The sequence below is a fragment of the Sinocyclocheilus grahami genome, unplaced genomic scaffold (genome assembly GCF_001515645.1).
Source record: "Sinocyclocheilus grahami isolate Dianchi unplaced genomic scaffold, SAMN03320097.WGS_v1.1 scaffold383.1, whole genome shotgun sequence".
In the NCBI taxonomy this organism is placed as follows: Eukaryota; Metazoa; Chordata; class Actinopteri; order Cypriniformes; family Cyprinidae; genus Sinocyclocheilus; species Sinocyclocheilus grahami.
Genome location: NW_015505562.1, coordinates 234,826 through 260,947, shown reverse-complemented (window position 1 = coordinate 260,947; position 26,122 = coordinate 234,826). Strand labels below are relative to the sequence as shown.

Here is a 26,122-nt window from a genome sequence, read left to right as displayed (position 1 = left end):
GGGGACTGGACAAACAGTCCAGAGGCCTATGGAAAATATTTCAGGCCCATGTTGAAACACTAGCTGGGAATGCATAAGCTTGTAAATTTATGGAGCAGCATATCCACAGCACACCTTCAGTACTGCTTCCTTGCAAACAAAGATTTAGATATCCATTTCTCCATCTTATATCTATCCTTATTGCCACCTGGTCTCCAGATAAAACATTTATCAAAGATTTGTGTATTGATGTAAAAAGAGAACAAACCAAACAAAAAAATTATTATTATTTTTTTTTTTACAGCTATAACATTGGCGATAGTAATGCATTGAAATGAAGTGCATTACACATGTCCTTGAAATTACAAAGACAGTCCTGCAATCTGGATCCTGTTTTGACATCAGGCACTCCTCTGCCCTTTTGGGCCAGTCCTTCTCACACACAGGGAACATTCAGCACACATGTGTCGTATGTGCAGGACAAGTGTGTTTGAATAAAAACTGAGCTCATAAGGGTGTCACACAAGAAAACAGGAGATGAAATCAAGTCATTTGCCCTGACCACTGAATCAGAGTTTTATTTGCAAGGCATTCTGACAGTTTGATATAAAAATAAACTGCATAGCTCCATCAAGGACTCTTCATGTTTGTGGAGGAAGAGGCAAGTCTGTCCAAACTTCCCCCTAATGCTTCCTTTGTAAATTTGCATATGCAGATATTCCTGGCATCTGGTTCCTCCTCCATGTCACACATTCTCACATGTTGTAGGCCACATATATAGGGTCCAGCTGGTCAGCGAGGAAGCCGTCCCGCAAGTGCATGCGCTGCTTCTCCCCTCTGGAGTTGATAGGAATGACTCCATGGTCCACCACCACAACGACCCCCACTATGAGATAGTGCTCTTCCAGAACCACGTTGGTCACCAGAGCAACAAGGTCCAGGGCTTCCTGTTCTGACCCCTCAAGCTCCACGACCACCACCAAGAGATTCGTCCATGTGAACACAGCACTGAGGAGAGAGTGAGAGAAAGTGAGGAGATGAAAGGTGTATATCATGCCGCTCTAGAATAATGTGCAAAAAACATAATTTATTGGACAGCACAACTGATTTTTCCTATTATCATATCTGATATGAATACACATCAAAAAACAATGCACAAACACTACAACAACAACAAAAAAAAATGTATTAGCTTGTCAGGGTGTGTGTTGAAAGCTTTTATTGAACATAATTTTAAATTGAATAGTCACCTCAGAAATATCTTGAAATGGGACACTAGTGTGTTTGGATACAGTACCTCCACTGGCATCTGTAAGTTCTGTGCGCCGCAGGAAGCCGAGATATCCAGTGCGAGCCCAAACCGTCTGCGTGTCACCGAAGCTCAGTCTGGTGCTGAAGTGGTCAGCGTGCAATGCCTCTTCACCATAAACCGTATAGTATCCTGTGGCATTATGGGGGCCGCTCACCCAGATCTGTTTTTAAATACAGTCCCATCAGCTCACTACACATGATATAATATAACATAACAGACTCCGCTCACTACACATGATATAATATAACATAACAGACTCTGCAGGTAACAGTACTTATTTTAGAGCTCAGATGTGGTTCTCTGTGGTTAATAGAACTCGCTTTAATATTTGAAACTCACTTCTCCCAGATGAGAATCTCCAAGAGGGCCTTTGGTTTCTGTGTTGGCAATTATAACCTTTACCCCAGGCAGAATCTGTGTGTTGAGAAATGTAATAAAAAGAAAATAATTACATTTTTTTATTTAATTTATTTGAATGAAATATTTATTAGTTATAAATTTGGATTAACTACGTTTTTTTAATGTTTTTGAAAGAAGTCTCTTATGCTCACCAAGGCTGCATTTATTTGATCAAAACTACAGTAAAACAGTAATATTGTGCAATATTATTACAATTTACAGGAACTGTTTTCTGTTTTAATGTATGCTTTTAATGTAATTTGTTCCTGAGATGCAAAGCTGTATTTTCAGCATCATTACTCAGTCTTCAGTGTCACACGATCCTGCAGAAATCATTCTAATATGCTGATTTGCTGCTCAAGAAACTTTATTATCATCAGTGCTGAAAACAGTGTTTTCTGCTTAATACCATTTAAGTCAGATAAAAAATAAATACTTTTCTTCAGAAAGAATGTATTAAATTGATCAAAAGTGACAGTAAAGATGCATAATGTTACAAAAGATTTCTATTTCAAATAAATGCTGTTCCTTTGAAATTTCTATTCATGAAAGAATAAAAAAAAATGTAAATGTGGCAGTTAAAGAAACAGTTATTTTAAATTGCAATAATATTTCACAATATTACTGTTTTTAACTGTATGTTGGATCAAATAAATGCAGCCTTGATGAGAACAAAACACTTTACTTTCAAAAACATCAAAATATTGTAATTATTCCATTAACATTTTGTATGTGTATTCATTATTTATAATATCTCACCTTCCCAGATTCCATCAGTGGCAGACTGTGCGGTGATCCTCTCTCAACTAATCGAACCCTGAGCGAATTGAAAAAAACAACAACAAAAAAACAAAACAGATCATATATAACTGAACGTTTCTAATTAAAAGACCAAAATAATTTACTTATTAGCTGATAAACAACAGAATATGAATAGACATGAATTGACACTGGTATATAAGCTTTAGGTAAATCAGAAGTGTTTGTTATAGCACCTGTCATGCCGCAGAGCCCTCATGTCTAGATATACTGTGGTGGGATCCGGCCCAGAGGTGCCCTAGAAACACAGAACAGCAGATCACTGGAGGTCTGTGATATATCTGCCACCACAGATTCTGTGTTCATACTACTGATCCACCTTTAGGCACTAGCACATGTACTGTGTTACCATGAACCGGCGGTGACATTATATGTGACGACACATAGGACCTTCTCAGAAAGATTATAAAAGTGAACATGGATTCTTAAAGGCAAAGTGTGTAATTTGTTTTGCTATACTTTTCTTAATAGGCAGTGACAACTATAAGCCATTTTCATGTTAAACTATTAGCTCTGTGGTGCTATTAAGGCAGCTCTTTTGTTTGTTTGACCAGTCTGACACGGAAACATAGACTCAAACAATTCTGTGAGTTCTATTATGTTTCCCAAGTAGTCATACAGGTTTGGAACGACATGAGGGTGATGACAAATCTTCATTTTTGGATGAACCATCAATTTAATCAGTCGCTGTAAAAAAAGTTTCTGTCTTAGTTCTTGTAAAACATCTTACTCTTGTTGTGTCTAACTGTAAAGCATTATATGATGGAATGAAGCATTGCAACAGTTACAATGACCTGCTCATGAATGTAACCCCTGTACTGCAAACACAGCTCATACAAGTCTACTCTATATGCACAGCTACAAGCATTGCTTTGACACAGCCTAGAGTAAGTTTATGAGATTTGTAAATTATTCCATTCCTTTTTTACTCACAATTTGTACAGTGTCACAATTTTTTTGGAATTGGGTTTGTAGATATATAGTAAGTGCAGGGCCAAGCACAAAAGCTGTGAAGAGCAGAGCAGGCATATGAATACATTCTGTCAAAGTAAATGAAAAACAAGTATATAGACATTAAAGTCACATTTCATAAATAGAAGCTTGCCATCTTTTGGACTACTGAGCATTCTTTATGTCGTGCACATGAGCATTTCACACAAACAGAGACATATGAAAAGCAGAGCCTTTACAAGCGTCCTGAAAGCCCCCTGCTAGCACCCCTGTGGTCCCCATCTGGGTCACAGTACCTGCTCAGCCAACTTGCCCAGCCTGTTGGGCTGACGAGAGGGCATGGAGCAGCAGACAAACACAGGTGTACATTTAATACACAAACAGATACATGTACATACAGTTACAGACATGAATCCAGGCCAGTGAACAGAACATAAGGGTACAGAAAATGATTTTTAAACAATTACAGCAGATAAAGACCTATTCACACAAAGTGCGATGCGACAAAGCGACGCAAAAAAAATAACAGCGTTAATAGTAATTTTTCACACCAAGTGTGATATTAAATTTCGATAGCCTTAGAGAAAATGTTACATACCTGAAAAAAACGCTAATTTATATCTGTTTCGATATATTTAGCCTTTGGTGTGAAGAGATTTGTAGTGCATTATTCTTGTCTTGATAAAAAATCATGGAAATTTCACACAATGTGAACAGGTCATTTAAAAGCACACATTCTATTTTCTACCTAACACAAATACAAAACACTTGAGTTCATCACTGACCTGAAGACAAATTGCCACATTGACCCTACAGCCGAAGGTGGTGCTGACGGCCCGTGAGGAGAGCCCCAGGTCTTTGAAGATCTTCGAGAAGGACTGCGTAAGTGTGATGCGAGGACGTTCTTCAGCCACCACCATACAGGTCCGTACACACGACAGATTCACATTCCGTAACTACAGGTGTACAGATGGGGGTTAAACTCAGCGGAACAAATCAAATGCAACTTATGCCCTTAACGACTTTAACTAGAACTACTGTAAGATAAATGGGATCCTAGAATATGCTGATACTCAGAGATAGGACATACAACTTAGTCTAAGATAATGAAAAAAGTAAAGTAAACTACAGTTTGGTGTCGGTAGGATTTTTAAAAATATTTGTATAAGAAGTCAAAATGCTCACCGATGCTGCATTTATTTGATCAAAAATATAGTAAAAACTGTTACACTGTGAAATATTCTAGCAATTTAAAATAACTGGTTTCTATTTTCATATATTTTCAAATCAAATTTATTCACATTGACATTGACAATTGACACAGAATATAATCTACATATATAATCTAATATAATTAATCTACAGTGGTCCCAAAAAGTATATGGACATTATAGTCACCATTAATGACAATAATCTTGTTATTTTGATATAAAAAGTTCGACCACTTGGTAAAATAAATAAATAGCAAAAATTACCTGAGTGAGAAAAGCTTTAGAATTATTTGTTTTCTATGACAGTTAATTTGATATTTAATTAAAAAAAGTTAGTCAGTTAGTTAACTTTAGTTAATGCATTAGGTATCATGAACTAACGATGAGCAACAATTTTTTACAGCATTTATTAATCTATGTTAATGTTAATTTATAAATGCACAGCAAAAAAAATTATTATTCCTAATGAATATTAACAAAATCAACATTATTGTTAAAGTGTTACCCATAAGATTCTATAAAATACAATAATACCGACTGGCCACAAGGGTTTCTGTTTATTGGCTAGGGAAGCAGCATGTGCTGCACTCAGAGACTGAAGTTACCTCAACAATCATTTTAACGGTTGGCAGGGTTGTGGTTAAGTTCTGTGGGTGTGGAGGCCTGACGGTGACTGGAACACAGCCGGCATACAGACAGCCATAGAAAGTGGCGATCAGATCAATACCTGCAAATTAGGAAGAGAGGTATTGAGCCCCACAAAACCTGAGATCTAAACACCATTTATTAGACCACAGTAATATAAGTGTCTTTCTCTCCTACCAGGAGGATAAACAAGTGCTACATGATCTCCAGTGTTAAGTCGACCTCTTTCCATCAGCGCTACGGCCACACGCTCTGCCCGCTTGTGCAGCTGTACACAGGAGGCTGTGTTGGCCACAGTGCCCTGAAAAAATAAAACACACCAAGTAAGATCATAGTGAATATACGCAATCTGACTCTGAATACTGTGTTTCCTGGACTGAGGGATAATGAGTTTTATACCTTGGCATTGAGCAGCAGAAACAGAGGGTGATCTGGTGTGGCCTGAGCCCTCCACTGCAGAACATCCTGCATGTACAGGAACTACAAGAGGAGAGAGGACACATTCAGACAACAGTATACTTCAGGACCTGTCCCCGTGATAAAGTGCACTTAAATGTATTGAAAGCGCACTTGTAGTGTACTTCAAATCTTAGATGTAACTTGTACTTGCACTTGTAAATCCGCTTAGTGTTCTTAAAGAGAGAACGCTTTCATGACTATGTTTCTTAACTCACTTAAGTAACATTTTCAAAAGTGCACTTTGATGTCAAATGAAACGTTTTCATCATTACAAATGTGCAATTAAAATATATGTATGATATTGATTTATACTGTATTTTACCATAAATGCTTTTCAGCACATTCAGCAGTACTTTTACCATATTTCATTGACTGTAGAATTAATTATGAAATTACGTATAAAGATGTACTTAAAGGGATAGTTCACCCAAAAATGAAAATTATGTCATTAATTACTCACCCCCATGCCGTTCCAAATCTGTAAGACGTTCGTTCATCTTCGGAACAGAAATTAAGATATTTTTGATTAATTCAGAGAGCTCTCTGACCCTCCATAGACAGCAAGGACATTGGTTAAATAGTCCATGTGACATCTGTCATTTTACGAAGCTACAAGAAAACTTTTTGTGCGCAAAGCAAACAAACATAACGACTTTATTCAACAATACGTCTCCTCCGCGTCACCCTATAGTGCCATTTTGGGGAGTATTACATACATAAACAACGTATGCTGTTCTGTGTCAGCAGCACCGTATGCGGATACACGGTTTACATTGTTTACACTTTGATCAGAATGTAAACAACGTATCCGCGTACATACATTGCATACATTGTTTAGGATACTCTCAAAAATGACGCTATAGGGTGATGCGGAGGAGACGAATTGTTGAATAAACTTTTTGTGCGCAAAGCAAACAAACATAACGACTTTATTCAACAATACGTCTCCTCCGCGTCACCCTATAGTGCCATTTTGGGGAGTATCACATACATAAACAACGTATGCTGTTCTGTGTCAGCAGCACCGTATGCGGATACACGGTTTACATTGTTTACACTTTGATCAGAACGTAAACAACGTATCCGCGTACATACATTGCATACATTGTTTATGATACTCTCAAAAATGACGCTATAGGGTGATGCGGAGGAGACGAATTGTTGAATAAAGTTGTTATTTTTGTTTGCTTTGCAAAAAAAAAATTCTCGTAGCTTCGGAAAATTACGGTTGAACCACTGATGTCACATGGACTATTTTAACAATCTTCTTGCTAAGTTTCTGAGCTTTGATCGTGTAAAGATCCTTGCTGTCTATACAGGGTCAGAGAGCTCTCAGATTTCATCAAAAATATCTTAATTTGTGTTCCGAAGATGAACGAACGACATGAGGGTGAGTAATTAATGACAGAATTGTTTTGATCATTTTTGAGTGAGCTATCCCTTTAAGTTTTACTTAAGTGGGTCAAAAAAGCACTCTAAATTTCAGCTACTTGCATTTAATATAAATTTAGTATAATACATATTCATTTAAATACAATTAACCTGCAGTTTAGTGTCTGAAAACATTACATTCAGTTTGCATTTAAGTACATTCTTTTAAAATATATTATTTCTAGTGCTGTAAAACGATTAATCACATCCAAAATAAAAGGTTTTGTTTACATAGTATATGTGTATGTACTGTGTATATTTATTATGCATATATAAATACATGCATGTATATATTTTAAAAAATATATGTTCCGTTTATATATTAAATATATTTATATATAATATACATTTTATGAATATAAATATATACATGTAAATATTTTCAAAATATATGCTGTATGTGTGTGTATTTATATATACATAATAAATATACACACACATATATTATGTACACAAAAACTTTTATTTTGGTTGTGATTAATCGCGATTAATCGTTTGACAGCACTAATTATTTCCATAATAAGTACTCTTTTTTTTAAAGTACGCTAAAGTGTACTTCTTTTTCACCACTGACCTCTGTGGTTTGAGAGAGTGAAATGGGGTTGATCTTTACCTGATCATTGTCCTCCAGCTGTGAAACATCTCTCCCACAGGCCTGTGCAATCCTTTTTCCTGCCACTAGGTTTCCGACTATCATGGAAGCAGGACCCACCTCTGAAACAACAGAGACAACAGGTCATATGATGTGCAAAATATGCATAAAATGAAAAACAACCACCCAAACACTAACGCAGGACTCACCTGTACCCGGCTGCTTCTGTCTAGGTTTGGGCAGGTTGGTGACGCAGGTATGAGGGCACATGAGGACATTGCAGGGGTGCAGGGCTCCCTCCAGGAAGCGCTGTTTGGTCTCTGAGATGTGGATGCCACCCAGAGGAGCTTTGGGTAGTGTGTTAGCGGGCACCAGAGCCAGGCAGTACACTCCCACCTGATGGATGCTGTCAATAGCCTGAGAATTAAACAGAAAGTGGTCAAGAAAATTAGTATGTGTGTAAGCGTGTTGTTTTTGTGCACATTACAAGTAAACACTTCGGACACACCTACTTGTAATTGTAAAATGCATATAGTTTTCTGTTAGGGTTAGGTTTAAAATATTATTTTTAACTAGCTGTATTAAAAAACAATAGAAGTCTATGCAGTGTCCTCATTTAGATAGCTATGTCTTAGATAGTGTGTGTGTGTGTGTGTGTGTGTGTGTTCACCTGCAGCACACGACTCATCCACTGGAAGCTGTCCTCCTCCGAGGCGTCTGGTCTCTGTTCTGCCACCACGACAATGCGTTCATCGTGCAGCACCGATACAGAGAAAACCGCAATCCTGACAGAGAAAAGAGATGCAGCCTTCAGTCTGAGCAGAGATACACACTCATCTCAAGTCGAGAGTAAATGACATTTGAGTTACCTTCCTCTGTACACAAACTTCATGGGCTCCACGGCCAGTGCTGTGGCCACCACATCATCTGCGTTATGTCTCCGTCCACTCACCACCATCAGTCCATCCATCTTTCCCACCACAAACACCAAATTATCCTGTAATACAAGAAACAAACCCAATCCCAAAAAGATGAACACCACGTGTTGTTTTAAAAGACACTTCAAAGTTATCCTGCTTCAGAAGGAATGGTTTCGTTTTAAGACATCTGAACCCACCGGCCCGATGAAGCCAAGGAGAGATGTGCGTGTGAAGGGTCTGTCACTGATGGGAGCTCCTGATGACGTGACTGGAATGGTCTGAAAGCAAAACAACAACAACATTTTAGTCGAGTTTACAATGCTGTCAAGTCCTTATTTTACTTACCTTTTTTTAGGTAAGCATCACAAACGTTTTAACAGGATAATAACACATAACTCAAAGCTCTTGATGACTAGTGGTTTTATTTGAGAACTTTTAACAAATTTTTTTTGAACAAATTGTTCTCATTGGCTATTGTTGTTACTTTTTTCTATATCTTATATAGAGTTATGTCACAGTCAGACAAAATAATATAACTGATCTATATTGTTGTAGAGAAAATGCTCATGTCTTTCTAGAATCACTTAGTTAAATTATAGGCTCAGACATTTCGGTAAAGTATAATAACAAGAATTGCAGTAGTGAATGAATGTTCCCCTTCAGGAACTCGAGCTGCGTCGAGTCGCTTTGGGAACGCCCTTGCGTGCCCGCGTTCTGAAGCACGTGTCAAATCCGTCCAATGGAGCAGCGAGACGTCACGAGCAGGGTGCACACACACACACACACACACACAGACAGACAGACAGACAGACAGTCACAGATAGATAGACAGACAGACAGACAGGCACACACACACACACACACGCACACAGACACAGATAGAGACAGACAGACAAACAGACAGATAGACAGACAGACAGACAGACAGACAGACAGACAAACAGACAGATAGACAGACAGACAGACAGATGGATCCACCTATCATTGGTCATTATCTCAAAATAAGCATTATGCCTTAAGTTAGTGTGGTCCTGACCTCTATGTATGCGATCTCATTGCTAGCGTCTCTTATTGGAGGATGCCAGTCTTTAGGAGGCTTTACAACATGCTTTCCATCAGTAACGAACCACAGCAGTCGTGGCCAGCCTGTAAAAACATACATACACATTATACCCGAGGCGAAGAAACAGCACCATTAAATAAAGATGAAGTAGGGCTGGACGATATGGCCAACATTTATATCACAATATATTTCTTAATTTTGGTCGATACGATATAAGTCCGATATCGATATGAACACTATTTAAAAAAAGCCTAATAAAAACTGCCAAGAACACCCACAACAGATGTATGTACCAACAAACTTATGAAGAATTAATTTGCCAAGTCTATGAAACCTCTTCCTATAAAACTATTAAATTTTTGAGAAGAAAAAAACAGCACAAATAAATTAATGTTCACCTTTTATTTGTATTTAGCCTTCATACAAACAAGAAATGTGAAATCACTGTCAAATAAACATCTCAGACTCTCCTTATTAATATTGATATATTTAACTTCAAACTATAGGCTAACATACCAGTCAAAAGTTTTTGAACAGCAAGATTTGTAATGTTTTTTAAAGAATTCTCTTCTGCTCACCAAGCTTGCATTTATTTGATCCAAAATACAGCAAAAACAGTAATATTTTGAAATATTTTTACTATTTAAAATAACTATTTCTATTTGGAAATATTTTAAAATCGAATTTATTCCCGTGATTTCAAAGCTCAATTTTTAGCATCATTACTCCAGTCACGTGATCCTTCAGAAATCATTCTAATATTCTGATTTGCTGCTCAAAAAACATTTATTATTATTATGAAAACAGCGTAGAATTTTTTTCAGCTTTCTTTGATGAATAGAACGTTCAGAAGAACAGCATTTATGAGAAATGTGAAATCACTGTCAAATAAACATCTCAGACTCACCTTATTAATATTGATATATTTAACTTCAAACTATAGGCTAACATACCAGTCAAAATTCATACTCTGATCCAGTCATATTCTGATTTGCTGCTCAAAAAACATTTATTATTATTATATCATGTTACAAAAGCTTTTTATTTCAGATAAATGCTGATCTTTGTCTCTTTCTATTCATCAAAAAATCCTGAAAAAAAATTCACTCAACTGTTTTAAATATTGATAATCAGCAAATCAGCATATTAGAATGATTTCTGAAGGATCATGTGACACTGAAGATTGGAGTAGGCCTAATGATGCTGAAAATCCAGCTTTGATCACATGAATAAATTAAATTTTTTAATATATTCAAACAGAAAACAGTTATTTTGAATAGTAAAATTATTTCAAAATCTTACTGTTTTTGTTGTACTTTGGATCAAATAAATGCAGGCTTGGTGAGCAGAAGACACTTCTTTAAAAAACAATAAAAATCTTACTGTTAAAAAACTTTTGACTGGTAGTGTAGGCTGCTTATTCTTATAGATTGAAACACATGTATTTCAGCCAGGATAAAGAGTATGAAAAGTGCTCTGAGTTGCTGCAGAAAACAAAACAAAAAATTAAGCAACAACAGTGACTGGAGTAATGATGCTAAAGCTCTGCTTTGAAATCACAGGAATGAAATGCATTTTCAAATAGAAAACAGTTATTTTAAATAGTAAAAATATTTCAAAATGTTACTGTTTTTGTTGTACTTTGGATCAAATAAATGCAGGCTTGGTGAGCAGAAGACACTTCTTTAAAAAACAATAAAAATCTTACTGTTAAAAAACTTTTGACTGGTAGTGTAGGCTGCTTATTCTTATAGATTGAAACACATGTATTTCAGCCAGGATAAAGAGTATGAAAAGTGCTCTGAGTTGCTGCAGAAAACAAAACAAAAAATTAAGCAACAACAAAAACGTTGCTGGAGACGGGTTTATTATTGAAAATGCAAACTGCTTGTCTGCCAGCAGGAGGCACTGTGAGAGCGGCAGAAACAGCGGTTTCTCCGGTAACGGCTGTAATCAAAGCAGCTCCGCTCATGAACGCTACTTTATCAGATCAAATAAAAATGCCATCGAAACTTTTCTGAAGACAGTCGGTTCCCTTCAGAGATACATTCATGTAAAACACCTGCGCTGCAGTTTGATTTTAAAAGGTGCAGTGCTCATGTTTATTCAACGAAGTCAAACTGCACAAATAAATCAATGTATGGGAAACACTGTTAATGTATATCGAAATATCGGAAATGTGTTTAAAAATCATATCACCGTTATTGAAAAAAATTATATCGCGATACATATTGATATTGAATTATTGTCCAGCCCTAAGATGAAGTAACTGGCTTGTACGGATCACCCACCCTTAAAAGTGACAACTTCTCCGGTCTGTGCTTTGGGCAGACCCTTCTGACAGGCATCAGTGGTCAGGGCCAGAGTGACCCCACAGCTGCCCAACAGAAACCCCACCTGCTGACTGCCTGCATCCTGATGAGAGGAGACACAGACAGTCATCAATACAACTCCGATCTGCAGTCCACTCACTCCCTCTCCGCCTTTCATTAGACGGTCTGCAATAACACAGTCACAATAACACAGCACTAAGGCATCGTGTATGTTATTGTGTCCTTCATTTTAAAGGATTAGCTGTCTCCATCAGGACCATCGGCACTATTAATCAAACGGAACACGCTTCAAAGCAGCACAGAGACAGCTAATGATACCTTTAGATAGAAGACATTCAGGTCATTTACAGAAGAGAAAACCCCAAGGAGTGACTGGTTATTCATACATGCTCACATACTCACAATATCAATGCATACTGACATCTTTAAGAAAACAGCACTTATCTTTTGACTACCAGTAAACAAGTTATGCTCATACCATACAGTGGTTTGAGTTTTGGAAATTAAACGTTTTTTTTTCAAGGACAATGCTGAGATGTGAGGAGATCAGGGTGTCATATTGTGTCTTTTCCTGTAGGGAGCTCTATTGTGATTGAAATCTATGCTAGTGTGCTGGTGTAATGCTGATTAATACCTTTCGAGTGAGTGGCACTTCTATGGGCACAGGCACCAGCTCCGCTAGAAGGCATGCATAAAACGCCACCATAAACATCACAGGATCATTGTTGGGGAACACAAGTGCAACCTGTGGAGATACACAACAGATTTATTTACACCTCTAGCATTAATGTTGTTTACTGCTACTGTTTGTGTATTACTTCTTTTATTCTGGGCCTGTTACACTTGGTATTAACGTCGTCCATCACTGGATATGTTAAGTTGTGTCCGAAATGGTTTATTGGAATTTTCTTTCTCCTTTATACTACAAAATAACTTAGAATTGTGCATAAGTATACAAATTGGGACATACTAACATCTTAGCCTACTAGTTTGTTTGATTAGCTAGAACGTGACATTATGGTAACATGCTATGTCTTTGATCAGTCACTGAGGAACAGGATAGGATTCTGCAGGGGAATGGGATCTTGCAGGACAGAATGGACAGTTAATGCAAGATGTAAACGGATGTGAATGTGCATGATAAGGACACTCACTCTGTCTCCAGGTCGTAGTAGTGGTTCATTCCTGGTGCTCAGTTTGTTCAGCAGTGTATAAGCAAGTTTCTGACTCCGCGTCCACAACTTCCCTACGGAAACATATTTACAAAAACACACATTCAAGCCTGCACTGTCTGTTCACTTACAGTATGAATGAGAGTTCATTCATCATTTCAAATGAGTACACTAGCAATATACACAGATAAAACAAGTCAAATATATAAGATTACCCCCTATGATAAACAGTGTTACTTTGGAAATGTAACAGGTTACAGATTACAAGTTAGCGTATTTAAAATGTAATAAGTAATGTAACTATTTCAATTACTTAAAGTAATGTAACTGATTACATTTGATTACTCTTTGATTACTTTTCTACATTTCTAATGAATGTTTTCAACTGTTAATCATGTTGAAACATTTAAAGCAAGCAGGGTTAACCTAACAGTAGCACTCAACACTGATTACTGTCAGATTTTCATAATGCTTCATCACTTGAATTAAGATGATAAAAATTGTATTTTAAAGCACAGCCACCACAAAATCAGACTTTAGCACCTCTTTTTACTGTGGGGTCGTTCTGAGGTTACAGATTTAAGATACAGTTTAATAGCTACAGTATGATACTGTTTTTGAAATCGAATCTTTGCATAGCTATGACAGGAAACACTGGCATCTTACAATGCTTTGGAAAAACAAAGAATCTTTAAAAAATAAGCGCATTTACATAAAACCAGAACAATCCGTTGTCCTAAACTCCTGAAACATTGGTGTCTCATATTTTTCAGCAGTCAATGCAATTTGGGAAAGAAATCAATCAAATCTGTATGTGTAATTGTTAACATTTTCATAAGTAACTGTAATTTATTTACACTTTTTTTTCTCAGTAACTATAACAGATTACAGTTACATAAATTTTGTAATTAAATTACGTAATTCCGTTACATGTTACTAGTTACTCCCCAACACTGATGATAAATAAGTACATGTAATTTTGAACAAGACATGAATAACAATTACATATGCACTACAAAGTAGTGTAGTTCAGGAAACAGGAGTATACATGTAAATTGTTGCATTTAATTCAATGGGAGGTTCCACTGTACCATATGTTAGTGTGTAGATGGGTTTGCCGGCGTTGTCCAGTGCGGTGAGGCAGGGGCTTTTAGGTTGTGTGGTGCCCCAGCGCTGTAAAGAGGCCAGTAATGACGGAGGCCAGTTAGTGACCACCCCCAGCGGCTCCCCATTCAGGGGTCTCATCTCACCCCCCTCAGGCTTCGGCTGGTTTGGATCTGGATGCTGGACTGTAGATGACAGGAAATCATGTCAGAGACAGACATGTAGATCTGCTGCTGCTGTGTGTTTAATACAACACTGAAGTAGTATATACGGTACATATGTGGTTTGTCTTATGCAAATATACATTATTACAGATTATATATAAATGTATACTTACCAATTACGTAATTCCGTTACATGTTACTAGTTACTCCCCAACACTGATGATAAATAAGTACATGTAATTTTGAACAAGACATGAATAACAATTACATATGCACTACAAAGTAGTGTAGTTCAGGAAACAGGAGTATACATGTAAATTGTTGCATTTAATTCAATGGGAGGTTCCACTGTACCATATGTTAGTGTGTAGATGGGTTTGCCGGCGTTGTCCAGTGCGGTGAGGCAGGGGCTTTTAGGTTGTGTGGTGCCCCAGCGCTGTAAAGAGGCCAGTAATGACGGAGGCCAGTTAGTGACCACCCCCAGCGGCTCCCCATTCAGGGGTCTCATCTCACCCCCCTCAGGCTTCGGCTGGTTTGGATCTGGATGCTGGACTGTAGATGACAGGAAATCATGTCAGAGACAGACATGTAGATCTGCTGCTGCTGTGTGTTTAATACAACACTGAAGTAGTATATACGGTACCCTATGTGGTTTGTCTTATGCAAATATACATTATTACAGATTATATATAAATGTATACTTACCGATACTAAGACATTTAATCAGTGTAATTAAAAATCTATTATTTTCCACCTATGAAATGTATTATTGTATTGCGTGCTTATTGAAATCACTACCAAGTTGAGTCTTCTGCCTATATACAGTGTTCAAAATCAGTAATTTATATGGTTCCATGATAGATGCTGCCTTACACTGTAAGCAGCTCACTGGGTTTTGGAGCAGAGTTTATGTGAGAGTGATTTTAAATGTCACTGAGCATCTCAGGGTGACTTATGCATCCCGAGGATGAAATGTGACACAGCTTTAAATAGATTTGATTGATTTTGTGCGTCTGGAACAGAAAGAGAAAGAAAAGCAGAGAGCAAGAGAGAGAGAGACAGAATATAAAGTGAAGATGCTGCTGCTAAGAGAATACGAAAGTGTATTTCTCAGCATATTTTTAAGAAACGTAAGAAATGACTGACTGAACAAAGAGAGAAAAAGGAAAGTAGAGATAGATTCAGAGGGGTTCTCAAACTTTAATAACCTGTCAATTTGTGGATCACTGTACTGTCACTGGACAGTGTATATAACAACAATAATAAAATAAGAGTTTATCTCCATAATGCAGGAACACATAAAAGGCTGAATAATTTGAGTATGGCATACAATGTTATGTTTATATGCATAAATAAACAAATTATATATATAATATAAACAAAGGTATATAATAAAACATCCCATTAATTTTCTGAGAAATTGACTTGAGTAATAATGTTTAAACCTTTTTAAACCTTTTAACTGCTGAATAAAATCCTGACTTGAGATTGACCAATCAGAGAAGTCACTGTTACCACAGAAACAGGATCAGGTCACTCCAAACTCTCAGTAAACAGGTCCACTTTCTCAATATGTATGTAATATGTACGTGACAAATAAAGAACCTTAAAAGAACCTTGAACAAAAGTTTCTTTCTTTCTTTTTTTAATGCACTACCATTCAAAGTTTGGGGTTGACAAAAATATTTTTATGTTTTTGAAAGAAGAAGATGTGAAAATATTAAGATTTAAAATGATTTAAAACACACACACACACACACACACACACACACATATACTGTATATACAGTGCCGTGAAAAGGTTTTTGCCCCTTCCTGTTTTTATTTTTTGCATGTCTGTCACACTTAAAAATATTCAGATCATCAAACAAATTTTAATATTACACAAAGATAATGCAAGTAAATACAAAATGCAGTTGTTAAATGATGATTTCATTTATTAAGGGAAAAAAGCTGTCCAAACCTGCCTGGCCCTACGTGAAAAATGAATTGCCCCGTCCTGTTAAATCAAGAACTGTGATTAACCACATTATTTTAGAAAAGTTCAGTATATAATAAAACATCCCATTAATTTTCTGAGAAATTGACTTGAGTAATAATGTTTAAACCTTTTTAAACCTTTTAACTGCTGAATAAAATCCTGACTTGAGATTGACCAATCAGAGAAGTCACTGTTACCACAGAAACAGGATCAGGTCACTCCAAACTCTCAGTAAACAGGTCCACTTTCTCAATATGTATGTAATATGTACGTGACAAATAAAGAACCTTAAAAGAACCTTGAACAAAAGTTTCTTTCTTTCTTTTTTTAATGCACTACCATTCAAAGTTTGGGGTTGACAAAAATATTTTTATGTTTTTGAAAGAAGAAGATGTGAAAATATTAAGATTTAAAATGATTTAAAACACACACACACACACACATATACTGTATATACAGTGCCGTGAAAAGGTTTTTGCCCCTTCCTGTTTTTATTTTTTGCATGTCTGTCACACTTAAAAATATTCAGATCATCAAAAAAATTTTAATATTACACAAAGATAATGCAAGTAAATACAAAATGCAGTTGTTAAATGATGATTTCATTTATTAAGGGAAAAAAGCTGTCCAAACCTGCCTGGCCCTACGTGAAAAATGAATTGCCCCGTCCTGTTAAATCAAGAACTGTGATTAACCACATTATTTTAGAAAAGTTGAGTTAAATTTCACTAGCCATTTCCAGATGCATTCAACCCTTCACAGTGACACACCACACATCAGGCAGAAATGACTCATATTATTAATATGGCTGCCTTATTCAAATATGTTGTTTTGTGTTATTTTCCTGTCTCCTGGGTCAGTAGCTTCTTCTAAAAAAAGCAGTTTTTGACTAAATAGCAAAAGGTTATGAGTAAGGATATTCAATGTCAGTGTAAATGCCAATTCACATTTTTGTTTTCATAGAAGCCTTCATGTTTTCATAGAACCCTTTTGTGAGATGAAAGTAAATATATATATGGCGATGGAGGGCTTGAGTGTGAGACATGGCTCAAGTTTTAAAGTTCCTCCAGAATACTAAAACTAATTTTGACATTCTCTGAAGGAAATGTGATTGGTGTCTGTCCTCGCTATCATGATGTGGCGGTTTCGTTACAAAAGATCTCAATTTCAAGTCTCTACAATATTTTGTTCTTAGCATCTTAGCTGAGGTCACTACTTTAATGTCAATATATGCAATTTTGTGTCAACTTTATTGTCTGCCAAGTGAAAAAGCTATGTTTAGTAGTAATAGTACAGCTCTCTTCAGTAAGCCAAATAATTTCAATTTCATGATCATGAAATCCTATAGCATATAAAGGGTGCGTTATACTTTGCCTTTTATGAACTTCCCTTGCTAGCGTCCCTCTGTCTTGTTTACTTGAATACACATCATTGCTTATGTTGCACAAGTGCCCACTACTGGCAGAACCATTGCAATGGGTTGAATTGAAACGCCCTTGATCGCTTGTAATCTGCTATGGCGTATGGAGTGTGTCACAGTCATGTTGCATTGTGGTATATGGAGCTGCCTGAAGTGTTCATATAAAAAGACTCGGGTTGAGGGTATGTCAATGCAAACTTCCTTTGCCCACCACTTGACTTGATCAAAATGGCGGTGGGAATTCCCCAAGGTAAAGTGAGTTTGTATCTAAAAGTGAAGTGGAACACACTCCTAGACAGGTGGAGCTGGGGGAGGTAGAGGGTTTCAGAGGACCACACTGCAGGACTACATTACAGCGAACACTTAACCAGACTATTTAAATGTTGAGCAAGCAAGCTCATTAGCTGAGCAGAGACTAAACAGCATTTAGTAAATTATGTGAATGCTAGCAGAGTTTCATGGCGGAATTAGATATTTGTAGATATATCAACCTACCGTCCAAAAGTTCCTCAAAATCATCAACAAAGAACTCTCGTAAAGGGGGTCTCTTTGGCCTTTTCAGAGTGTTTAGGAGCTGCTGAATCTTAGAGGACACTCGACTGTTGACTGGAACGCCTTTAGACAGAGATAGTGTCAGGAGAAGATAGGACAAAGAAAAAGAGAGAAAGATGGAGAGGATGAGATAAAAAAGCAGGGGAAGGTCACTGTGAAAGGATGGTGGGGTTTCACACAACAACCTGTCAGTCAATGTAAGGCTGTATGCCCATGGGGTTGGTTAAGATGGTACTGAGCATGCTCAGTAGAGACACCTGACCCAGAGCATCAAAGACTCCTTGACTCTGATTGAGGCACCTGGACTTGTGCTGCCTAGCAACAAGCCGCTACCCAGCCACCCATCTCATCAACCATTCATGAGCTTTCTTCTGAAAGAGTCCATCTGATCATGGATCATTTAGGATTACTATAGTTTAAATAGATTAAAACTCCATTCACATGAAACACAGGGACAAAAGATGCAATGAATAAGTTAATACATGTTAAACAATATCACAGTATCACATGAGCACCAGGGTCGTTCTACAAAACGTTACAAACCATGCATAAAATATGTTTACATGAAATGAAGAAAAATGTATTAAAAATATATAAATCATCAAAACACTGATGGAGATTTAGGCAGATTAAGTAATAACAAAAATAATCCAATTAAAATTGAGGGCCAAAAGTCAAATAATGTATTGACGTCCTTTAGAAGAACCTATTTTTAGAAGACATTTGTGCAAAGAAATAATGATGATGATGATGATTTATTGATATTATTATTATTACAGTGATTTCTTGGTGTTACTGTCTTTAGTTTTACCAATAGGGATGTAAAATGGATACATTGTTAATTACAGAATTTATTTAATAATTACATTTCTTGTCCAAAATACATTTAAAATGGTGATTGCTGATCTTTCATAAGTATAATTCTGAATATAGCAAACAGTCACAGAAACACCACAAAATCACCCATGTGTAATGAAGGAAAAAAAAAGCTCTGTAATTTATAGTGTAATAATTATGCTACATTGCCCAACATTTTTTTTTTTTGAGGAACATTTCTCTGCTGGTTTATAACAATTAAAATAGAATCACCCATTAAATGTTTCTATTGAGGTAAACATAGGCCTTCACATGATAGTTAAGAGAGAACAGAACCAAACATCAAGACACAACGATCATCTTCACATGATGAATCTATTCTTTCATTTCTCTGTTAAATGTCTGTCCGTGAATTCCACCGAGAGATGGCTGTGTCATGTATATATGCATGACTGAGATGCTCTCTGACATTCCATTGTCATGAGACACCTGAGCCTCAGCCGCTGTCTGTCTGCCCCTCATCTCTGTCTGCATCTCACACGCACTCACAGACCGTGCTCAAGTACCCAGAATGCACTGCAGGACCCGAGGAAGCCAATTACTGTAACAGCTCCTCAAAACACACAAGAATAAATCCTCTCATGTGAGGATAACCACAACATAACTACTGATATCCTGCCTCATAAATGTCCATAAGCCACATTAACCTTATTAAACATAATAATCACACACTATCACTACCATGATACTGTGGCTAATGTGCAACACTATTCAGCCAAGCTTGTATTCGTCAACAAAAAATTACTACTTTTGAACATGGTGCCATTATAACACCATGTTTTGTTTAACATCTACTATTGTAGCACTACGGTATTCTTTGCAGTACCATGTAAGTACCAATGTATTGTAAGGTTATAAAAGATCTCAATTTCAAGTCTCTACAATATTTTGTTCTTAGCATCTTAGCTGAGGTCACTACTTTAATGTCAATATATGCAATTTTGTGTCAACTTTATTGTCTGCCAAGTGAAAAAGCTATGTTTAGTAGTAATAGTACAGCTCTCTTCAGTAAGCCAAATAATTTCAATTTCATGATCATGAAATCCTATAGCATATAAAGGGTGCGTTATACTTTGCCTTTTATGAACTTCCCTTGCTAGCGTCCCTCTGTCTTGTTTACTTGAATACACATCATTGCTTATGTTGCACAAGTGCCCACTACTGGCAGAACCATTGCAATGGGTTGAATTGAAACGCCCTTGATCGCTTGTAATCTGCTATGGCGTATGGAGTGTGTCACAGTCATGTTGCATTGTGGTATATGGAGCTGCCTGAAGTGTTCATATAAAAAGACTCGGGTTGAGGGTATGTCAATGCAAACTTCCTTTGCCCACCACTTGACTTGATCAAAATGGCGGTGGGAATTCCCCAAGGTAAAGTGAGTTTGTATCTAAAAGTGAAGTGGAACACACTCCTAGACAGGTGGAGCTGGGGGAGGTAGAGGGTTTCAGAGGACCACACTGCAGGACTACATTACAGCGAACACTTAACCAGACTATTTAAATGTTGAGCAAGCAAGCTCATTAGCTGAGCAGAGACTAAACAGCATTTAGTAAATTATGTGAATGCTAGCAGAGTTTCATGGCGGAATTAGATATTTGTAGATATATCAACCTACCGTCCAAAAGTTCCTCAAAATCATCAACAAAGAACTCTCGTAAAGGGGGTCTCTTTGGCCTTTTCAGAGTGTTTAGGAGCTGCTGAATCTTAGAGGACACTCGACTGTTGACTGGAACGCCTTTAGACAGAGATAGTGTCAGGAGAAGATAGGACAAAGAAAAAGAGAGAAAGATGGAGAGGATGAGATAAAAAAGCAGGGGAAGGTCACTGTGAAAGGATGGTGGGGTTTCACACAACAACCTGTCAGTCAATGTAAGGCTGTATGCCCATGGGGTTGGTTAAGATGGTACTGAGCATGCTCAGTAGAGACACCTGACCCAGAGCATCAAAGACTCCTTGACTCTGATTGAGGCAGCTGGACTCGTGCTGCCTAGCAACAAGCCGCTACCCAGCCACCCATCTCATCAACCATTCATGAGCTTTCTTCTGAAAGAGTCCATCTGATCATGGATCATTTAGGATTACTATAGTTTAAATAGATTAAAACTCCATTCACATGAAACACAGGGACAAAAGATGCAATGAATAAGTTAATACATGTTAAACAATATCACAGTATCACATGAGCACCAGGGTCGTTCTACAAAACGTTACAAACCATGCATAAAATATGTTTACATGAAATGAAGAAAAATGTATTAAAAATATATAAATCATCAAAACACTGATGGAGATTTAGGCAGATTAAGTAATAACAAAAATAATCCAATTAAAATTGAGGGCCAAAAGTCAAATAATGTATTGACGTCCTTTAGAAGAACCTATTTTTAGAAGACATTTGTGCAAAGAAATAATGATGATGATGATGATTTATTGATATTATTATTATTACAGTGATTTCTTGGTGTTACTGTCTTTAGTTTTACCAATAGGGATGTAAAATGGATACATTGTTAATTACAGAATTTATTTAATAATTACATTTCTTGTCCAAAATACATTTAAAATGGTGATTGCTGATCTTTCATAAGTATAATTCTGAATATAGCAAACAGTCACAGAAACACCACAAAATCACCCATGTGTAATGAAGGAAAAAAAAAGCTCTGTAATTTATAGTGTAATAATTATGCTACATTGCCCAACATTTTTTTTTTTTGAGGAACATTTCTCTGCTGGTTTATAACAATTAAAATAGAATCACCCATTAAATGTTTCTATTGAGGTAAACATAGGCCTTCACATGATAGTTAAGAGAGAACAGAACCAAACATCAAGACACAACGATCATCTTCACATGATGAATCTATTCTTTCATTTCTCTGTTAAATGTCTGTCCGTGAATTCCACCGAGAGATGGCTGTGTCATGTATATATGCATGACTGAGATGCTCTCTGACATTCCATTGTCATGAGACACCTGAGCCTCAGCCGCTGTCTGTCTGCCCCTCATCTCTGTCTGCATCTCACACGCACTCACAGACCGTGCTCAAGTACCCAGAATGCACTGCAGGACCCGAGGAAGCCAATTACTGTAACAGCTCCTCAAAACACACAAGAATAAATCCTCTCATGTGAGGATAACCACAACATAACTACTGATATCCTGCCTCATAAATGTCCATAAGCCACATTAACCTTATTAAACATAATAATCACACACTATCACTACCATGATACTGTGGCTAATGTGCAACACTATTCAGCCAAGCTTGTATTCGTCAACAAAAAATTACTACTTTTGAACATGGTGCCATTATAACACCATGTTTTGTTTAACATCTACTATTGTAGCACTACGGTATTCTTTGCAGTACCATGTAAGTACCAATGTATTGTAAGGTTATCAGTCTGTAGGTCTGCAATGATATACAGTATCAAAGTACCCAATGCTATTCTATGGCCATAATTATTTCAATTTAACTAAATGTTTGACTAAAAGTATCTTTTGTAGAGTGCATATCATATAAAAATGTAACACAAATCACAGAGCATAGCATAACCTAGTTGTTAAAAGCAAGGACCATTTGTCTAATTATCTCTTCACACATTTACTTAAATACAAACTTTCCCTTGTGGAAAAAGAAGTGCACTTAACTGTAGAGAATGTTCCATTTCAGTCCAAATTATATAAAAACCAACAACTGATAATATAAGATAATGAAAAAATTGTACTTAAGTGTACTTAAGTGGAACATATGTTTCTTAACACCCTTAAGTACACTTTGTAATAATGTCAAATGAAAGGTTTTAAAGTAAATTTAAATAATTCTCTTTTATCTTCTGTCCTGCTTTTAAAGTACACTTATTCTGATGAGTTGACTAACATACTAAAGCACATGTAAAGTACTTGATTATAATTTGAACTGTAGTGTGTTCAGTATTAAATATTATATTCAAGGTTAATGTATTTTTAAAAAGTACTGCATTTTATCTTCATCGTTACAAAATGTGTAATTACGAATATATTTAAATACATGACTACAAGTTCCAATAGAAATAACATTTAAGTATTTTAAGTGTACAATAAATGCTTGTCAGATGTTCTTAAGTTATACTTAAGTGCATTTTATATAAATGTAGACTATAACATTTTTTATTTAATTGGAATCAACATGCAATTAAGCATCCGAAAACATTACATTCATTTCACTCTTAAGTATGTTCTTTCTGTAACAAGTACTCTTTAAAAGTATGCAAAAATGTACTTTCTCTTTCACAAAAGATCAACACAAACACATCTAAAACATTCTTAGTCCCAGATATTTCTAGACAATTCGGTTGTATCTTGTCATAATGCGAAATCTATAAATAAGCGCTGCGAAAAGACCTTGAAAGAATAATTAAACGACATTAAAAAGACAAAGAGACACATTAGGAGGAAATACTTTTCTTATGATAGTAATTTCCAAAAATGACATAGTGGACAAGTTAAGCAGACAGCGTTTAACACAGAGGTCACAGCTGACACAGATGCACAGAGACACCAGGAGGAGGGGCAGATTGAAATAAACATGTATAAATACCATCCATGGCCTCCCCATCTCCCCTGTCAGTGCCTGAAGAAGAGAAAACGTGAATAAACATGCACGTTCATGACAGCATGCTGCTTCTACAGAGTTGAGGTGACTCAAATTGAGCAAGGCAGACATAATCTTTCTGTCTGGGGGGGAAAAAAATCAAATTATTTTTGTTGCTATTAGTTTTGTTGTGTTTAACCATAACTAAACATTCATCCAAGAACTAATACACCACAGCTGATGTATAGTTGTGATGTTCAGCTCTATGTCTTAAAGGGACAGTACACCTAAAAAAAAAAAAGAAAATTGATGAGTCATCATCTATATACCCTAATGTCACTCAAAAAGTTTATGATTTTTCCCTTAGTGGAACATAAAAGGACATACAGTGAAATTGTGACCAAAAATGCACAATAAGTTCATACATCTCACAAAGCATATTTTGAGCATTATAAAGCCAAATGATAGCTAAAAAAGTTACCTTTCATCTCAATTCACAACTGACCCTTCGCAAAGACCTGCCCCCCCTCAGTTACTGTTGCTATGTCTGACAAGCCATGCTGCTCTCACACTACACACCATGCTCTCATGCAGTGAAAAATACATTGTGGAGCAAAGATGAAACTGACAGAACGCCGACAGACAAAACATAGCAGGTTACTTTAGGTATGAAACAAAGTCTCAGCTTTTAAATTTTGTCATTTTTTTAAGAAATTCAAACAATAAATACCATTTTGCGGCTCTTTAATGTGTCGTGACAGATCGCTGTAGCATCTCACTTTAAGTGGCACGTGAACTAATCATCTTTTCATAATTCATATTTACTAGTTATAGCACAAAATAAACATGAATGACATCAAGGTATTTTATTTCTACCGCGGAAAGACATCAATACACACCATTTTAAAGTTTAAGTCCACCAAAGTCTCTCCTGTCTGATTTGTTGAAAAAATGGCGGATTTGGCGTTATGATTGGTCAGATCGCCTGTGCCATTTATACGGCACACTTCCTGGCCAGGATTTTTATATTTTTATATTGCCATGACACTGTAGAAGAAAAAAGAAATGGGTGGAAACGAAACTGCATACAAACTTTTTTTTGTGTGTGTATTATCAACACACTAGGGGTGAATGTGTGGAAGAGTAAATGAGACTATATTTTACAGTGACATGCAGGTGAGTAGATGATGACAGACTTTTCCTTTTTTTAGTGAACTATTCCTACGAAAGAGCATGCTGATGACATGATACTGTCTGGCTTGAACAAGCAGAATCATACACAAACAGGCAAAATATCCCACTCTTTTTTTCAATAGATAACTGTAAAAACAATGATCCAGAATGTTGGATAAGTCAACTTTATATGTATGTGTGCTAAGCATTTTTAGCTTCGAATCTCAATCGCTAAACACAAATCAGTCAGCTTGAACTTCTAGACGCAGTAGTGTTGAGAGTTCTGTGGAGAGATTACATGATATTCCCTCTTTCTTACAGGAAAGAGACGTGTGAGACAGGAAGATGCTCTGCTGTTGTGGTGACAGCAGGCTGAAGCTTTAGGGGACTCACCATCGGCGGTCTCCATGACGCTGGTGTGTGTGTATCCACGTGGAAGCCCTCGCACTGATGCCACCTGCGGACGCTCCGCATGCACCGAGCGCTCCGACAGGCCTGTCACATCCGGGGGTGCACTGTGGTTGTCTGTCATGAGGTGCCAAAGGTCAAAGGTGAGTGGAGGTCAAAGTATAATAATGCATGATGGACTGCTCTGTGATCAAACCCATGATAAATTACAAAATTTATCATCTATTTAAGAAGCTGCACAGGATTTGCCTGCCATAAAATCTCATTGGTCCAAAATTCAACTCTATATAGCTCAACAATGACGACAACAACATGGAATTAAACATCAAATATGTTCTGATTCCATGTGATGATTAATGTCTGTCTTATTCTAAACGCCCAACAGAAGAGCTTTATAGTCTTTTATAAACAAGTGATTTCCACACTATTAACCAACAAGCAGCTGTTTTGCATTTAATCTTCCCTCTTACAGCTGGGCTTGTCTGGCAGGCTGCTTTAAAACAGTGGACCCACAGTGCGGCTCTTGACACTGTGTGAAATCTGAGGTTATTTACAGTGAGCTCCCAGGGCCAGCTCGA

General features: G+C 36.8%; 1 protein-coding gene across 1 annotated transcript in view; it reads right to left on the bottom strand.

Moving 5' to 3' along the window:
• Positions 1-939: 939 nt before the first annotated feature.
• LOC107549894 (disco-interacting protein 2 homolog A) overlaps positions 940-26,122 on the bottom strand; it is a 132,008-nt gene continuing 106,825 nt past the window's right edge. Inside the window, exons 7-27 of the mRNA XM_016231080.1 lie at positions 23,970-24,002; positions 21,002-21,121; positions 14,909-15,106; positions 13,269-13,360; positions 12,749-12,859; positions 12,073-12,196; positions 9,749-9,864; positions 8,916-8,996; positions 8,668-8,795; positions 8,469-8,583; positions 8,008-8,215; positions 7,820-7,920; positions 5,716-5,796; positions 5,494-5,617; positions 5,277-5,398; positions 4,246-4,416; positions 2,686-2,747; positions 2,450-2,507; positions 1,631-1,705; positions 1,277-1,451; positions 940-1,040 (exon numbers count right to left, since the gene is read on the bottom strand). Coding sequence (XP_016086566.1) covers positions 940-1,040; positions 1,277-1,451; positions 1,631-1,705; positions 2,450-2,507; positions 2,686-2,747; positions 4,246-4,416; positions 5,277-5,398; positions 5,494-5,617; positions 5,716-5,796; positions 7,820-7,920; positions 8,008-8,215; positions 8,469-8,583; positions 8,668-8,795; positions 8,916-8,996; positions 9,749-9,864; positions 12,073-12,196; positions 12,749-12,859; positions 13,269-13,360; positions 14,909-15,106; positions 21,002-21,121; positions 23,970-24,002 — 2,396 coding nt within the window. The remainder of the gene's footprint in view (positions 1,041-1,276; positions 1,452-1,630; positions 1,706-2,449; positions 2,508-2,685; positions 2,748-4,245; positions 4,417-5,276; positions 5,399-5,493; positions 5,618-5,715; positions 5,797-7,819; positions 7,921-8,007; positions 8,216-8,468; positions 8,584-8,667; positions 8,796-8,915; positions 8,997-9,748; positions 9,865-12,072; positions 12,197-12,748; positions 12,860-13,268; positions 13,361-14,908; positions 15,107-21,001; positions 21,122-23,969; positions 24,003-26,122) is intronic.